This window comes from Lepisosteus platostomus, chromosome 11, assembly GCF_059453375.1.
Source record: "Lepisosteus platostomus isolate fLepPlt1 chromosome 11, fLepPlt1.hap1, whole genome shotgun sequence".
Classification (NCBI taxonomy): Eukaryota; Metazoa; Chordata; class Actinopteri; order Semionotiformes; family Lepisosteidae; genus Lepisosteus; species Lepisosteus platostomus.
In genome coordinates this window covers 46,299,343-46,317,430 of record NC_142621.1, presented here as the reverse complement: position 1 = coordinate 46,317,430, position 18,088 = coordinate 46,299,343, and the positions used below count along the sequence as shown (strand labels likewise).

Genomic DNA, 18,088 nt, shown 5'->3' with positions numbered 1-18,088 from the left:
CTGATGCAGCTCCGGCTGCTAACACTGCAAGCTCATGGGTGCCACAGTATGGTCCAGTCAAGACTGCCCCCAGCCCAGCAGGGTTAGTGAAATCCTCCAACGCTGCCCCGGGGAAGTCCCAGTCACAGCTGGAATGCGACCCAGCCAGCGATTTCGGGAATTCTAGGGCTCCACCAGCAATCTGGACAAGTGCATTATCCTCAACGACTCACTCCTTCAACTGGAAAATCCACAATAACCTTGGAACATGTCAAGAAGCACTTGTCAAAAGACACCCCAAAACCAAAACAATCTACTGAACCCACCTATTAAGAACATATTGAAGGTTATAAATGACGGGAGATCATTTGGCCCATTCGAGCCCAGTTGGTAGGTTGGGAATCATACTAGCATTTATTGAATGAAGCCAAATTAGCAGCTTCAACAACATTACTGGGAAGATTGTTCCAATTATTGGATGCTGCATGTATGGTTGAGAAACTATTGAACTAGCTTATACTTGCTTCATTATTTATTGAGTGACGGCTTGGCATTGTCCAACACCGAAAACATTTCTGTCTCAGTGAGTGAAATTGTCCGTTCTTATTAAACCAGTGTCATCAACAGCCACACGGTGGATGGTGTACACAGCTGTACAGATTGCAGTGATGCCAAAATGACAGGAATAAGGAACTAGAAAAGAACAATGTTCATGTTAAATAAACCAAGACCACTTTAACAGTCACATTAAGCCTCGCTGCGTGCAAATTTAATCTAATTTAATGCTTTACAATTTCCATCTTGAGTTTTATCTGCTAGGAATATATGAGCCATTGTTTTATGATTGCTTTTGTTATAAAGCTTTCCTGATCTAATCTAATATGGGTTCTTAATCATTTCAGAACAATCTCTCTAATTTTTGCACCAAGTAGCAAAATGGGTAATAAAAACAATTATGGGAGCTGTTTTGGACAGGTGGGAGAAGGAGAAGACTGATGGGCCAAAAGAAAAGATGATACCTGTGCTCATTTTTTGGTCAGTCTGTTCTTTGATGTTTTCCTGGAGGGCTCAGGGGATGTCCTTTCTCTCTGTTCTCTGATCTGAAGCAGGCACAGTGCTGTCAGTGTCTACTACTAGGCTGTACATATGATTGTTCAAAGTCATTGATGTCTAGGTATGTAGTCAGGAAAAGTTGCCCCAATGCTGTGTTGTCTTTGAGATGTAAGTACAATGAAAGGTACAGTATGTGTAAGCCAACTTGGCAATAGTGTTTTCTCTTGCCAATACACATAGTGTCCGAGCATATAACACTTAATCACAAAAAATCTAATTACAATTGCAATAAATTGTGATGCAGGGTTTTCTCTCAAAAATATGCAAACAGCAGACATTTAAAACAGCGAAACGTTAAAGAAGGTAGCAAAACAGCATTTTTTCAGTCTGCTGCTGTTATGGCGAACTTCTGTCACGACAGTGAAACAGAGTCAGGGGATGCCTGGAGGATTTGGAGCAACAGGTATCTGTAATCAGGCACGTGGTGGGGACTTTTTCTTCACTGGCATGCTAATTTAAACTTATGTTTGCAAAATTAAAGCCGGAGTATGACGGAAATCAGTTTTCTGCCTCCTTAATAAGTTTTCTTTAGACAAAGAGTGACAGGCTTTACAGTGCAGGAGTTCCTGAAGCTTGACTAAACCTAATGACTCCTTATTGATCGCTTACAATGTGTGTCTCAGCTTGTTAAACCTGGCCCAGACTCTGAATAATAACTTCCAGAAAATAGGCAACTTGTTCAAATAAGGGCAGCTTATTAATGCGCTGCTGCTCAAAGTCCCAGAGGATTTAACAAAAATGGCTACAACCTCGTTTTTAATAATCCATAGCTTCTGCTGTGCACCACTATAGTACCAGGGCATTAAAGTACAAGAATTAAATTCAGTCCTCTGCTGAGCCCTCACACAAATGGGAATGCTTTCCAGTGTGCTGCTCTGGCAGGTGTTCTAGGCAATGTCATCGGGAACATTCATTAGTTCTGCATTATAGGTATGGTAATTCTTTTTTTTATTCTCACCTCTGTCAGACACCTTTCCTGTCCTCTGTGATTAAAAAAAAATCACAGGCCGGGAGCCTCAAAGTGCATTCCAAAATCTGCAATTCAGAAGCATGAAAAAAGTCAGTAGTGCGTCTATTACCTTCATAAATTCCCTTCATCTACTCCAAGTAATATGAAAGTGCCTTTGGCAAAAAAAAAAAGATGTAGTCACTAATAAAGACTCCAATGGCACCCTTGAGAACCTCATGTTAGACTTTCTGATGAGCTTAGTATCTTGCTGGTGTCTGAAAGACTATCAGCGATACGGTCCAGAAACTCTATCAAGACAGCCCTTCAGTGTTTTCGCTGACTCTTCATTTAGAGCATGAATTAACAGTTCAGTCTCTGGACCCACTATTCAGGGTGTGAAGTGATACTTCCCATAAATGGCCAAGGATTAAGCTGTATTGAGATTAAATGGATGCCCTTTGAGTTTTGTCACAGTGTCGAGTTTAAAATAAACCAGTGAAATGAAGCATTAAGTGTCAGAGAGATGGCTGAGGACAGGAATAAAGGAAACTGCCAAGCCAACACTTAGCAGAGAAGGTTACTCCTGGTCATGGGAGCAGGAGCAATTACCCATCCATGGGAGCAATTACCCATCAATTAACCATCTTTCTTTTCATCCAATGAAATTTACGAGGAACGTTCTCTTCCGTGCCGAGCTAGATTAAAGCACTTTCCTGGACATGAGTGTACAGGCTTCCGATCAAATCAAAGTTTTTTTTTATTCTCCAGGAGCAATGCTACTGTATACAGTATATATATATTGTATGCAATACCACGCAGTTGTGCTCAAAACCTGCAAGCGATGAACTTCACTCCCTTTCAAAGACTTTCACAGATATCAGTCCCCGTCGAAAGAAAACGCTCATTAAAACCACCATTGGAAAAAAAAAATCTGCTGGAATCCTTCCCCTGGAAAGATATAACTTTGAAGCTGGAACTTCATTGTTCAAGACTGTATTGTTGCCATTTTGATTGATTCTGTGTCTTTTAAAGAGAGACTCTTCCAGCAGAGCTGTGGGTCTCTGTCACCTGCTGTGCAAGTCAGCACAAGAGCCGGAGCTGATGGAGGAGAGAGCCACCCAGGGCCCAGGGAGAGCAGGTGCTGGCAGGCTGGAGCCTGGAAACCTTGCTAGACCTTCCAAGACTTGACACTTGATTTTGATAGGTGGCTGCAGAAAATTGGACAGTCAGTTAGTCAATCAACCAATCACAAATCAATGACATTTCAGCCTGTTTTTATTCAGTCAGTCAATCAACCAACCAACCAATCGATCAATGACATTTCAGCCTGTTTTTAAAACTGCACTGGTGCAGCTCTGTTGCCCCAGCCAACTCAAGCACAGGTCAGACTTCAGCCTTCCTACTCCTGCTGCTCATCAAAGCCCTATAGATTTATGTTGTGCAGTTGCTCCAGGAGGTGTGTAAAACAACAGGCCAGTGGTGCTGGCAGTGCTCACATGCTGGACTGAATGACAGAAAGCACTGAATTCAATGCTGAAATACTGACAGAATCAGTTTCTTCTTGCACTATGTACTGTAGTGTCTAAACTGGCCTGGATATACAGTACCCCACAAAGAGAGTAAAGAGAACTACTGTATACACCAGCTGTATATCGAAATAAAGCCATCCCTTCCACTCACATACTGTACACCTTTAATCCCAGCACAACTGCTCAGAATGAGAATACACTCATGGCAGGTCCTACCTGGTGAAATGTGATTTGATATGATCTGATGAATGGAGAAGGCGAGACCCAGAGATAATAGGATGAGAGGTTTGGTGGCTCCACTGTAACTACACACCATCAAACAGCACTCTTCCCCATGAACGGACAGGGCGCAGCTCTGTGAAAAGAGCTGACATGGGGATTTCACAAATAGGATGTCACAGCCCGTTCAGTCTTCAGCACAGTGAAAGCTTTCAAGTTTCCCCTGTGCCTCGGTTTCCATCGCTTTAAATTATTTTCATTATCCACCTGAAGAAAGAAAGGCTTCTACTTTCTTGACTTGTCTGTCCATTGAGATTATAGTGCAGTGTCCCCTGCATTTAGGTGACATCACTTCCATAATCTCTGGCTCTCAATCGCACAAAGGGGAAGACATTAACTGTGTCTTTATTTTTTTTCCAGGGTTTGCAAAATTATCTTTAGGGATCAATCTCTGCAGCACCGGTCTCGCAGAACTGTAATGTTAACTCTTTGTGTATTAATAAAGAAGGCACAGTAAAGAAAATAAATCAGTTTCTCAAGAAACCAAAAGAAGTGTCCTACTATTGAAATGATCATTGTGGCAAGCCTTCGCACCCAGATACGGTCTCCTGGGACGCAGATTATGTGACAGACGGTCATGCAGAAATCTGGAGAATGATCATCCTGCCAAGGGCGATAAGTCAATAAGGGATGAGTAATTAGCCTCTTTTCTTTGTTCCCATCTCTCGCCACTACCTGCCTCCAAGACATTCATCACGGTGACTCCATACAGCTGGAGAAAGGGCTGGTGTGAGGATTTACCCAAAACCAGATGGCACCACGCAGGCCTCCCGCGAGCCAATGAAAATGCACTTCTTCAGATCGATGACATCATACTGTAAGTGCTGCCAGCAGATGAGCGAGCACATAATTAGAAACGGACATGGGGATTTTAGACCCTGATCGTATGGACAGGCAAGCAGGTCACCTGCCAATGTGTAACATTTGAACAGGAGGCCCCTGATGACAATAGCTACACTATTCTCTTACTATCGGGGAGAATGCCTATTGGAACATGCTCAGATTAAAGAAGAAAACAGAGCATTTAATTGTTCGCATTTTTCTTTGCTGGAGGCGGAGTGATTTGGCAGACAGCAACAGAAGAAGAAGAAATGTAAAAATGTAAATGTAAAAAAGTCACAGGTCAGTAGAGTTTTCTTCATTCAGATGCAAAGCAAGCCGAGTTGGTGTGGGTCGGGGGAGGGGGTCATCATTTAGATGTTTTTAATAGTGAAAATGGGCCTAAAGACAGAAGGGAAAAGAAACTCCCTTCTGAAAAAAAGGCAAAATAAATAAATTGTTCCTCATTAATATAAGAAAGATTCTTGGGAAAGACTGGTAAGAAAATGTCTTAAAACCATTTTGCTGAGCGATTGAGATGGGATTAGCTTTCTTCTGAGACTCTACTTAGGAGACCCCGCGACTGATGGATGAAAAAAAGTCAATAGCATGAATCGTATTTCAAACATCCCCCTGCTGGGAGTGTAGACTCACAGACAGGAGCAGTCAGGGGACCTGAGGAACATTATTAATTAAAACAACATCAAGAGCAACGAAAAGCCTACTGTACACAGACTCACAAAACAGGGGCTTGAGCAGCAGACTTGGTAAGCAGGAATGCTGGAGCCCATGAATATATTAGGGGCAGGTGGAGGTCTCCTTTCATTCACAGAATCTGACAACAACATGGGTTTTCTTCCTGGGCTGAGCCAGTGCTACCTAGTCACAGAGAGATCGACACAGAGTCCATTTGCTTCCATTTTACTCTGCTCTATGGCCACCTCTCAGAGCTCCAGCACAGAACACAGACTGTAATAGTCCATCTCCAGCACAGAACACAGACTGTGTCAGTCCATCTCCAGCACAGAACACAGACTGTGACAGTCCATCTCCAGCACAGAGCACAGACTGTGACAGTCCATCTCCAGCACAGAACACAATCTGTGACAGTCCATCTCCAGCACAGAGCACAGACTGTGACAGTCCATCTCCAGCACAGAACACAGACTGTAATAGTCCATCTCCAGCACAGAGCACAGACTGTGTCAGTCCATCTCTAGCACAGAGCACAGACTGTGACAGTCCATCTCCAGCACAGAACACAGACTGTGTCAGTCCATCTCCACCACAGAGCACAGACTGTGTCAGTCCATCTCCAGCACAGAGCACAGACTGTAGCAGACCATCATTACAAGAAGTTCTGGAAACATGAAATCCAAAACAGACAAGGTAACGGAAAATATTTCAAGTGTCACTGAGATAAGGTTTCATCAGCAGGACAGAAACAGAGTAATGGCTTCATCTAAACTAATCTCGAACTCCAAAGACGTGTGTGTGTGTGTGTCTGTGTGTGTGCGTGCGTGCATGCGTGCCCTAAGCTAAACTAGTATCCCATTCAGGGTGTATCCTGTCAGATAGGCTTAAGGTCATGGTGACCCTGAATTGTATAAAGCAATTATTGAAAATAATGCGATGATGTGAGAAAAGGCCTAACACAAATGACTGTATTTCAAGCTGAGCCTCGAAAGTCTGATTGAGTCTGATTCACTTGTGCAGCGGTTTGGTTCTTGCCATGAGCTGGAATGAAAAGGCCTGGGGTGTTAGAACTGAAAGGCCTAGCTCCTCAGGAAACAGATACAGAATCACAGCGCCCAGGCTGCATTCTCACGGAAACAGAAAAAAAGAGAAAAGAAGGACATAAATAACGTGGCAGCGCACATTGATTGATCTAAGCGAAACAGGCTTGGAAGAATTAGGGTTAGGGACATTTTTGGACACAAAAAAAAAGCACAAACAAAGCTGTGGTTTGCAATCGCAGAGAACAGCTACGAACTATCAGCTCCTGAAGAGGCATCCTTTGGAGACCACCCTTCGGGCTGGGAAGATCGCCTTTTCTCCCGGTGACTGGAATCGCTGACTGAAAGACCACTGAGGCCCGCTGACAGAATCAGGTTGCATCAGGGACGTCAGTGATCGAAGCCACGTGAGCCAGAGACGTTCCCTAGAGTTGCAGTATTTCAGGCAGCTGTCTGTTCTCTTCACCTTTAGCCCCTGAATTGCTGGGCCATCTTTGCTGGAGCGGATACAGGCCGTACAAGACGAGCAATGCTTCTTTTTCACAAGTCTGTAACTCTGCTGCCCTGAAGCTGGTTTTACATGCTAATCCTGCGGTAAATCTACAATCAATCTACTTTAATTCAAACTGGCCCTTATTTTCATCATGCAACCTTTAACATAACCATGCCTCCCTCTTCGAACATGAGTTTTGCACGCCGCCAGCCGACAGACTGTGAATAAGCGTTACATCTGCTCGTGCTAGATAAGGCAGCAGGACTTAGAACTCTGGGACATCTGTGCCAGCTCTGGGGTTTTTTTATCACAATTGTTTTTGCCCTTGTCAAGCACTTTAATTAATAAAGCAAAATGTGTGAAAACTACTTTAGGATTGTGGCACATATAAAAGAGCAACTTATGTAAATGTGCCATTTTCGCAAACAAAGTGTTATCATAATCTTATTAATTAACTTCAGCTACTTATTTTTTTCAGATAGTTAATAACACTCCTTCCCCATAACTGCTCAGTATCTAAGGTGCATCCTCGGTCTTTCTGCCCTTTGCTGTCCAGGTGTTCGTTTTCCAAACAAATGATAGTCGCTGCTAATCTTCCATTTAATTAATTCTGGGGATGAGCACAGGTCTCAAATCAAGGATCAGGGACAGAGAAGGCCAGGGAAGGAGAGAGTGACTTTAGCGATTTTAACGACAAGCACACAATCCGTTCTGCTTTTGTGAGGAAAGAAAGAATACATTAAACACATACAAAAAAAAACTTTATACTTTATTGCACTGACTGGAAGCACAAAAAAAGTAAATAAAAGACTCTCTTTAGATTTTCAATTTTTTTTTCTTTACAAACCCAGACCCTTTAAAAATCTTCAGTTCCACTCTGAGCCATTTGCAATGTCTCCTTTTTCAAAAATAACCTTTGTTCTCTCTCAAGTCTGGTACTGGAATATCTCACTCCCATCACATTACGAATACCAGTTGTCCCCAGGTAAACAGTCTTTCACAGAGCCCACAGGAGGAGAGAATGGGGTGGACCGACTATCAGTTAACTTTGTATGCTTTGGGTTAGATGATCCAGGCAGGATTCCTGAACAGTCCTAAATTCTTGACCACAAACCACAGCCCATTTTGCTTCTGGGGCAGAGATATTTTTGACTGAAGCAGTGGTGATTCATCGTGAAGACTCTTGTCGTGACTCTGTAACCAGACTGTTCCTCCAGCCAAGCCTCTGGACAGTCATGTCAAGTGGGATTCTGTAGACAGCTGACAGAAAAAGCCTAATCTGAAAATAAGGACAGGTCATGGGAGAAAATGATCACTTGAGGTTAAAAATGAATGCAACATTCCTAACTGAAATGCTCAGAAAAAAAAGTACAGATGGAAAAAAAAGGCCACCGAGTCTGAAATCATCATCAGATTGTTTGATCCCAGTCCATCTGAATCCGAAGCTTCGACACGACATCTTAGTGCGTCTCCCAGTCTCCAGGAAGGGCTCCTTTCCAGACAGCTCTGCCTCTGAAAATGCTCTTTCCTGAGTGAAGAACAGGCTGGGCTTTCCTTTCTCCAAACAATTAGAAGGATTTGAAACCCCGGGTCCAACGTTTTGGGAAAAGCTGCCTTTTAATCCAAGGTGAAAAGGTACAGTTTCCTCCAAAGTGTCTGCAGGTGACGCAGCTTTAAGGTCCTGGATGAGTCTGGCAGCTCCACCAAACTCCGTCCAGAGAGATATCCCATTTTTTTGTCAGAGAGATCCAAACAGTGTTTACAGAAGGGTCAGCGTGGTGCAGGACTATCAGAATCTCCCTTAGTCTGAACTGAAATGGTGCCGGGTACCCAGTCGCACTGCTGCGCCCTTTTAGAAATAAAAACGAAACTGCGCCAGCTCCACCGAATAGCGCAGGGCCACCCACCCTGTGTCCCTCTAGGCGGGGACGGGACGTCTCAGCTGTGCTGGGGGAGGGGGGGGAGGGTGAAGGAGGGCTTCATAAGCAGTCCCTGCAGAGCGCCACCTGTCCCTTGCGGAAGTCCCTGCAGGGGCAGAGGCGGCGGTATTTGCTGTTGAGCCCCGCGCAGCTGAACAGCAGCGGCTCCTTCTGCAGGCCGCATTCCCGGCGGCTCACGGAGAACGCCGGGAAGATGTGGTTCATCTCCGACTCGACTCCCTCGCACTGCACCTCCAGCCTGGGAGGGAAAGAGAGAGAGGAGAGCGGCCGTTATCTCTCAGAGCTGTCGCAGTGCACAACACAGGAAAGGCTATTCTAATAATAATAATGTAATAATGTTCCTTTATTAGCCCTATACAATTTCTTGCATTAGGAATTCATCTTTTTGCATACCCCAGCTTTTCTCCATAGAGACACAGACACGGAGAGAAGCTGGGGGTCAGAGCGCAGGGTCAGCCATTGTACGGCGCCCCTGGAGCAGCTGGGATTAAGGGCCTTGCTCAGGGGCCCAACGGAGTAGGATTCCTCTGCCGACCGCGGGATTTGAACCGGCAACCTTCCAGCCACAGGCGCAGATCCTGAGCCACAGAGCCACCACTCCACCCATATAACTAGAAGTGGGTACGTTCTAGTGCACGTTCATGCATATTCTTATTCTCTTCTCAGTAATGGGCCCCATAAAACACGTCATGAGTCGCCTTCCAATCTTCTCTGTTGACTGTACAAACAATACAACTTGAGAGTAAGATCTTAACTCCTTTGCTGTGCAGGTTCCCTGAGACCACAGTACCCACTTCTAGTCATTCCAACCTTAGGTAAGCACTCTCACTTAATGGAACCGATATTTGATATGCGGCTTGACTTCGAGCGTTTAATTTTTTCAAGGTCTTTTAAACCTCACTTGGTTTTGACCCTCGCTTCGCTCAAAAGCTGAGCGACTGTACTGCTTTTTCAGGCGTGGAAAGAGAGATTAAACCTGTCCGATCAAATAATTAGGCCAATGAAGTCATGGAGAGCCCGGGCGCCGGGGTGACAGCTGACAGCCTGCGGCAGGAGGGGCAATCTCTCACCGGCTCAGCGCCTCCTTGTTGTTGATGAACCTGAAGAAGGCTGGCTCGCAGATCAGGCCCCGGCGCTGGCACTTGTCCGTGCAGGACTGCCCCTCCTCCGACACGAGCAGCCGCAGGGCGCTCAGGGGCGGCCAGGAGGGCGGCGCTGTAACGTTGGGGTCCCAGGCCAGCCCTGCCGCGTCAGGCAGGAGGAGGAAGGGACTGCGTCTGACCCCCGGCAAGGACTTAGAGAAATTTGTTGGAGTAAATGGAACCGCGGGAGCACAGAAATCCTAGGTGAAACAAGTACACAGAAACATGACATTTTCAGGTACTGTATATAATACCACAATAATAATTCTAACATAATAGCTCACGAAAATGACTGTACTTACCTAATACCCTACATACCCTCATGTGTTTTTAAACACAGATTCTAAGATGTTTGTATAACACAACAAACAAAAAATATTTTTCCTGTATGATGTTGTTTTCTCAATCCCGGCACACTATCAAACCAGGATTTTTTTGGGGTGTTTATACAAAGTGCCGTAGAGGGTTAAGTACACATGAAAAACACACGGGAAGATTGGTGATTAAACTGAGCCCCAAAGGGGCCTTTAATACTGTAGCATAATAACATATTCTGACATCTCCGCTGCGGCCCGCAGCCCCGTTTATTAAACAGTCTTAAGCGGAAATCGTTTTTTTCCGCCACACTCCGATAACGTGCCTTCAAATCACATCTACCAGGCCATTCACGGGCGAGGCGGGGAGGTGAGATAAGACTCCATTTATAAACTGAACTCTGGTAATCTTTTAAGCAGCGCGAGAGAAATGGAGATCGGAGCAATCTTAAGCAACTGCTCCCAGGCCAGGGCTTTGACATTAGGAGTCTGGGCACGTCTGTCACGCAGACCGCTTTTGGCTCTCTGTGCAATACCAGTTTCTCTACCAGAAGGACCGCCAATCACAACAGGATATTAAAAGCATCAGTGAGTCCTGGGGGGATTGCGGGCTGTGAGCGTTTTTTTTTTTCATATAAATGTCCGCCAATATATTTTTTCTTCCTTAATCCTATCTTCTCCCATATTTTGGAACCACCTACTACATGGTCTGAGTCTAGCCATCTAATTGCTGGAACCCAAGTATTCACGAAGTAGACATGAAGGTGAACATAAGGTGCGCACCTGCGCAGAGGTATGCAGGACCCATCAGGATCCAACTACACACACTCTCGTAGCAGACCCCTGGAAAATGACCTGGTTTGACAACAGCCTCCAGTGAAATACCAGGGCTCTGAATGGGAACCAGAGCTGCTCTATAGCAGCAATCAGGAAGCAAAACCGCAGCCCATAAGGGGCTTTTAGGAGGCATAAGGGGCTTTTAGGGGCAGAGCAGTGGCTCAGGATCTGCACCTGTGGCTGGAAGGTTGCCGGTTCAAATCCCATGGCTGGCAGAGGAATCTCACTCCACTGGGCCCCTGAACAAGGCCCTTAACCCCAGCTGCTCCAGGGCCGCTGTTTTAATGGCTGACCCTGCGCTCTGACCCTCTGATCCCTGTCTGTATGCCTGTGTGTCTCATGGAGAGCAAGCTGGGGTATCTGAAAAAAGACTAATTCCTAATGCAAGAAATTGTATAGGGCTAATAAAGTGATCTTATCTTATAAGCCTACACGTGTGTGAGCATGCATTCCGAGTATGAGCAAATATGTCCCTGCAAAGATCGCTAACAGATAACTCATCACTAACAGAAAATGGGGGGATCCCCCCATGATGTGAAGAATGTTTTTGTAATCCAAATGGCATATTCCTTTCAATGTAAAAGTGCCAAAGATGTTTTGCGCTGCACTTTCACAGCATGTGGGAGCTCATCTGTGTAGAGCCTGGAACAGTGAAAGCAATGGAGTGAACGTCCACACAGCTCTCCTCCGACACTGGCTTCCCCACCTGGTGCTGGATGTAGGCGTGCACGCGCTCCAGCATGCCCTCACAGGTGTACTCGTAGGGCAGGTAGGGCTTCACCTGGGGGAAGAACCGCACAGAGCTGAGTGAGGAGGACCGCCGAGCCAGGAAGCGCAGAAGAGGACCAGCAGGCTGCTTTGCATTTTTTTGCAGCTGAACCGAAACTGCAAACTGTATAAATTTGCTTTTAAAAATGGGACTTTACAAGCAGCTCATGGTTCTCCTGTCTGGCTTTTCCCAGCTACATTTCAGGCCTTAACTCACAACCAAACCATTCAATTTCACACCGAGTCACAAAGCACAAACCAAGCAAATAAAAAATTTAAAAATGGCTGCATGGGTCAGGGGTTCCCAGGTCCTGTGGGCTCCTGGGGACCCCCACATCTGCTGGTTTTTATCCCAGCTGAGCACTTCATTAAATAATTGAACCCTTAGGTTGAGTTCGAACTCTTTAAATGGACATGTACAGTAGGAGCTGCATTTTAACTATGATATGTTTTTTAAGTAATTTGAGATCTCCAAGCTTTCAGTGAAATATCAGAAATTTGGAAAAGGTTCCAAACAAGAGATTTGTTGGTCCAGCCAAGAGCTCAGCTGCAGGTGTGGGGTACCCCAGGACTAGTTCATCTAACTAACCCAGTTTCCAATAATATTGATGAAACAAAATGGTTCAGCATAACCCTTATCAATAAAGAATGACTCGGCTCTCAAGTGGGTTCTGGAGAGAGTTAGGGGTGACATCATTCTTTACCGAAAGCATGTATAAACAACAGCTATTTCATTCATACTTAGTTCTGGATGTTCTGTTCCTCTTTATTGTTATGCACTGATTGCAGTTCCGCCGCCTTAATCACAACACGGCAAATTTGTTAATTGAAAAATATGGTTGGTTTAATCTTTTGCTGCTTTGCAGACAATTAAATCTGCAACTAAGTGCATTGTATACTGTGGGTCTGAAAGTGCTGAAAATGATTTCCAGAAACATCTGCATTCTCAGCATGACAATATGTGGTCTCCTTCCCATTTACAGAAAGAATCCCATTTTCTCAATTTCAAGGTTTATTTTCACATTTGTTCTTCTCTCTAAATCAGTCCAGGATCAATGCTATGCAAAATTTATTACAAACAGCACTGATCCTACAGGTTCCTACAGCATTTAGAGGGATTTTAGAAGAAAACTGTGCAAATATGTGCAAATGTAAACTTTTTATTTCCTGTTTTCTATGATGATATTTTTTTTAATATATGCATATGCAGACCTGCATATCAAACGGAATTTAAATGTTTACATTTCTTAGTGCCTGTCTGCTTCATAAAGACCAAATAAAGTATTTTTAAAGTAGACCACTTCAAAAAATAATTTGGGCATACAATCAAAATATGTATTATTATTATTATTATTATATGCAACTTACAGTATATAGTGTAATTTCATACAGCAAGACATTAATGCAGTCCCTCAAAGGATTGAAGCTCTAAAGTATATCGAAATGTTTTTTATTGGTACTCCAACAAAATGCAAGCAAAAAATCCAAAATTCACTAAAATACATAACTCTTTCCCTTACCTTGAAAAGAGTACATTCTAAAAATGTACATTCTAGGTGTGCCACAACTTGACTTCCATCTGGGGGCGTGAGTGCGAATTCAAAGCGGACTTCCCTTCCCTCTCAAGGTTCAGTGGAATAATCCTATCTGGCTGTGCCAAAACTCTCGCTCAGAACAGAAACCACACTTGTCTTTCTAATTTCACCACAACCAATTTGCGGCATCAGAACATCTCAAAACAGCCATCAGAAAACCAGCTGGGACAACTGTGGCAACTCAGCTGCCGATCTGGCTGCAGCGAGTCTGTAGCTGGACAGAACCGTCAACAGAGGACAAGGGGTAGAACCAGGAATGAGGGACTCTGAAGTTCAGTACTAGAGCAAGATGAGGCAGCCAGGGGACTGAGTTGAGTACGAGTTGTGTGAGACCAAAAGCCAAGAACTGACTCTGTTTTCAGTGGAGCAGAGCAGCAGCAGCACAGGGCCTGAGCACAAGCACAAGAATATACAGTAATAAAGGTTTCAAAAGAAAGGAGGCCTTCTGGGACCATCTGACTTGTACAACTGCTGGCAGCCAAATGATCCAAGGGTCTCATCCAGCCATTTCTTGAGAGAACTGAGCGCGGTCTGGCACTGTGAACGTGGAGCACTGAATCAAATGGGCAGCAGCACAGAGAGCAGATTTGGATTTGGAGCGAGATACACTAGATACATGTAATTAATTATTCCCCCAATTCCACAAAAGAAAAAAAAAAGAACACACAAGTTGGAGGGCTGTCGAAAGGGCTCCGGCCATTCCCTGTTTCAGGAAATTCTGGACAGCGACCGCGCCCCTCTGGCCACTCCAGTTCTGTTTCAGAAGCCACGCGGGGAGCTCTCTCTGACCGCCAGCAGAAATCAAAGGCCCCAGATCGATGTCCATTAGCAACACCTGGCAGGTGGCAGAGGAGCAGCACTGCTGCCCCAGATCAATCGATCATTAATGTTCATTCCAGAATGAACAGATTGAAGCCAGGTTAATTAAAACATTCCTTCTTCCCTTAACTGCAGTAATGGAGTTCACATCCAGCAATTAGTGCACATCTGAATGAGTGCGGTTACTTTCCCCTAATTGGACTGCTGCCTAATTACTAAGTTGCTGCTGTATAATGAAAAAGACAGGGAACAGTCAAGGCAAATTTCACTGCTTTGACATAAGTCTGTGACTCCGACAGCAAGATCCAGTGGATGGTCATGCTGGACGAGAAGCACGTTCTCTTAACCCTTCCTTGGCTCTTGAGTCACCGTTCATTGGCAGACTCACAGCGTTTAAACTGATCGCACTGAAAAGCCTGTACGAAAGGCTCCCTATTCAGGATTCACAGTGTTAGAGCAGAGGCAGTGTGCACAGCTAGACATACAGTAGGACTGGCGGCCGGCTGTCACCTTCGTCCTCATGATCTCTCGGATGGCCGAGTCAAACTCCTGGGAGTTGTTGAAATCCACCGTGATGACGTGGGGCTTCCCGATGTACTGTTCCGCATAGGGATGCTGGGAGGAGACCTGAGTGGAGATAAAATGGAGGGGTTACCAATGTGATCTCACTGTGTTCTCTTTTAGACAGGACTCAGGCGCCCTTTCTGCAACTGTACCCTCAAGGCTGCTGTAAAGATACTAGGGCAACACTGGCATCTGGATTCCATTCCAGTGGAAGTCTTTTTGCCAGCCAACCCTTAATTATCAAGGTGCATAGCAGCACCTGGGTTAATTAAACAATTAAGGATCTCTTCATTAAGATAAGATCACTTTATTGGCCATATACAATTTCTTGCATTAGGAATTTGTGTTTTTGCATACCCCAGCTTACTCTCCATGAGACACACAGACAAGGAGAGAAGCTTGGGGTCAGAGCACAGGGTCAGCCATTTATACAGCGGCCCTGGAGCTCTTGGGGTTAAGGGGCCTCAGGGGCCCAACGGACTAGGATTCCTCTGCCAGCTGCAGGAATTGAACCAGCAACCTTCCAGCCACAGGCACAGATCCTTAGCCAAAGTGCCACCACTCCAACCCACCATTTAACCTACTGGAAGGTTCAAAGTCCTCTAACAGCCCTGGATTCAGGTTTCAAAGTTAACTACAAACACGGTTGGCACATGCCCATCCAGTCCAGCACTCAGTACCCCGGCCTCTGCTGTTTTTTTTAATCCGAGCTGGACTCTTGTTTGCTTTATTGAGCCCTTAATTGAAACAATAATTTGGTTGATTAGAGCCTTGTAGTTCTCTGTTCCTAAATAAATCACATTTCCAATCATTATACAGTAACTAAATATAAATTACCTCATAGTTTCAGAGTTGAAAGCCATCAAAAATGACAAATTATTAGTTAAATCTGGGGTTTGTTAAATATTCAAAAATAACTCAGTTGGCTCAAACGCCAGCAGACAATGGGGTCACCAAGCCTGGGACTGGAAAGTTCTGTGCAAGGGACTTGATTCAGTGCAACAGCTGAATCAAAATGCTAGGAAAGCATTTCACACCTCTGCTACCACTCACTGAGGCAGATGGCTTCAGTGTATTGTTGAGCGCCTGAGAGCACTCATTCAGCCTGTGCATGGTGGAAAATATACGCAGCGCACGATTTCAAATCCCACGTAGAACTAAAATTAACCACCCATGGCGACAAAAACGAAACATTTGGATTTCACAGTGATTTTTGTACCTGTTGCTGAGAAAAAGATGAACTAGTCTCTTCCTTACCCTTCTTTACCCTGCTGCCTGACTGACTACACTCCAGCAATCTGCAGAATGGCACAGAACGTTTTTTCTAACTGTAAGTATCTTTTTTCCCCCCAAGATTGACATAACACTCCAGTGCCGTGATATACATATACACCATGTAACGCTCCTGCTTTCATGCAGTGAGACACAAGATAAAAGAGTGCACATGTACCTCTCTGGACGTGGGCTTGCCTCTGAAGAACTCATGGTTGAGGGAGCTATGGGGTGGGCGGAACCTGGGCTGCAGGAAGATGCACCCATTGGCTATGGCCTCTAAAGGGGCGGGACCTTCGTAAGGGAACCCAAATCCAATGAAGAGCTAGAGGCAGGGGAAAAGAAATGGCTGTCATATGGCTGCTTTTCAATCAGCAGACTGGGCTTGCCTTGAAAGGCAAGGCTAGGAGAACATCCCCTGCCCTCCGCAATTGATATTTAAACACACAGATAAACAAACAAGGCCCTGCCTCCCGCTGTGCTACCTTAGCTTTGCGCAAGAGCTGCTGGAGCTCCTGCTGTGGCAGCAGCCCGTGGTTCTTGACGAAGGCGGGCACCTCCGGGGGCCGCTGTGCCTCGTAGTACACAGTGCCGTGGATCTCCATGTGGCGGTGCAGGATCTGCAGGAACTTTTCCTTCCCCTGGGGCAGAAGAATACAGACTTTACAGCAGCTCAGACTCCATCTAATTTGCGTTTCTGGAGACGGTAAAGTGCCAGAACTGATCTCTTTGGCTAGCTTGGTTGTTGAAGTCATTCCTCTTGGTCAGAATCAGCCGCTGGGGCGCACCCTGGACTGACACAGGGCACACGCACGGGGCAATACACACTCACAACAGGGCCAATCTTCCCAGCAGCCAATTAACCTACCGTACCATTACGTCTTTGGACTGTGGGAGCAAACCCACGCAAACACGGGGGGAACATACAAACTCCACGCAGATAGCAGCCCATGTCCGTCATTGAACCCAGGGCCCCAGCTCTAGGGCAGCCGTGGTAGCTCAGATGGCAAGGGCGTCTAGCCCCTGACTGCAGGGGCCTGGGTTCAATCCCAGGTAGGGGGCTTGCTCTAATTCCTTCCAGACAGCTCCCAGGTCCACTCAGCCTGCTTTCCAAGTGAGTACCGGGGGTTAATCCCTCTGGGGGTAACAGGCTGGCCGGAGCGTGATGCTGACCACATCACCTCCACCTCCAGTGTTGGAGGGGCAAGACAAATGGTGGCCCTTGCACCCATTCCCCATGTGCCTTGATGGCCTGAAAAGGGACTGACCCTCCCCAGCTCTATGAGGTAATAACCCATGTACTCCCATGCTGCCCAGAATGCCATTTACTGAATAGAATTGTTTTGTGTTTAGATTCAGAACAGAGGGACCCTGAGTCTCTTTCCATGTACATGGTAAGGTATGAGTGAGCGCGGGGTTGGTCATGTGGCCAGGAATTCTTAAACTGGATAAAAGGGAAAAAGAAGGGTCTGTTCTAGAAAGACCTTTATGATTATACAGGTTATACAGTCTCTAGTTGGGATTTTCACTGTGTTGTGGCTGGGGATGGCTTCACTCTGACTATTGACTTCCTCTTAGCTGTTAAGGAGCTTATTCTCGCTCCATTGTGTGGCCTGTGGATGTAATTGGAGGCTGCAGGATCGATAGATTCTGCTGTGAGGATTTGCAGAGCCAATTAGGAGATTATCTTCTCCACTAAGTGCGCAAGACAGAGGGAATTAAAGGAAAAGAAAGGTTTACTGACAGAGCCCGGGCAAGTGTAAACTTCACCTCCAGGAGTAGAATAGCTTGGCTCCAGATCAGAGGTTTATATTGAAAGTCTAATATGCAGACCTCCCTTCTCATTTCCACCAATAAATTAAACGTGCATCAGCCTCTTTCAGCAGTCTATAAACACACGAGTGGAAATCAGGTCTAAGTTATTAAAGGCTCAGACTTCG

At 45.4% G+C, this 18,088-nt stretch overlaps 1 protein-coding gene across 1 annotated transcript in view; it reads right to left on the bottom strand.

Moving 5' to 3' along the window:
* Positions 1–7,645: 7,645 nt before the first annotated feature.
* Positions 7,646–18,088, bottom strand: part of mgat5b (alpha-1,6-mannosylglycoprotein 6-beta-N-acetylglucosaminyltransferase B) — an 89,761-nt gene continuing 79,318 nt past the window's right edge. Inside the window, exons 13-18 of the mRNA XM_088600051.1 lie at positions 16,634–16,789; positions 16,327–16,473; positions 14,823–14,939; positions 11,837–11,911; positions 9,908–10,179; positions 7,646–9,075 (exon numbers count right to left, since the gene is read on the bottom strand). Of these exons, the coding sequence (XP_088456177.1) occupies positions 8,877–9,075; positions 9,908–10,179; positions 11,837–11,911; positions 14,823–14,939; positions 16,327–16,473; positions 16,634–16,789 (966 nt within the window). The 3' untranslated portion in view covers positions 7,646–8,876. The remainder of the gene's footprint in view (positions 9,076–9,907; positions 10,180–11,836; positions 11,912–14,822; positions 14,940–16,326; positions 16,474–16,633; positions 16,790–18,088) is intronic.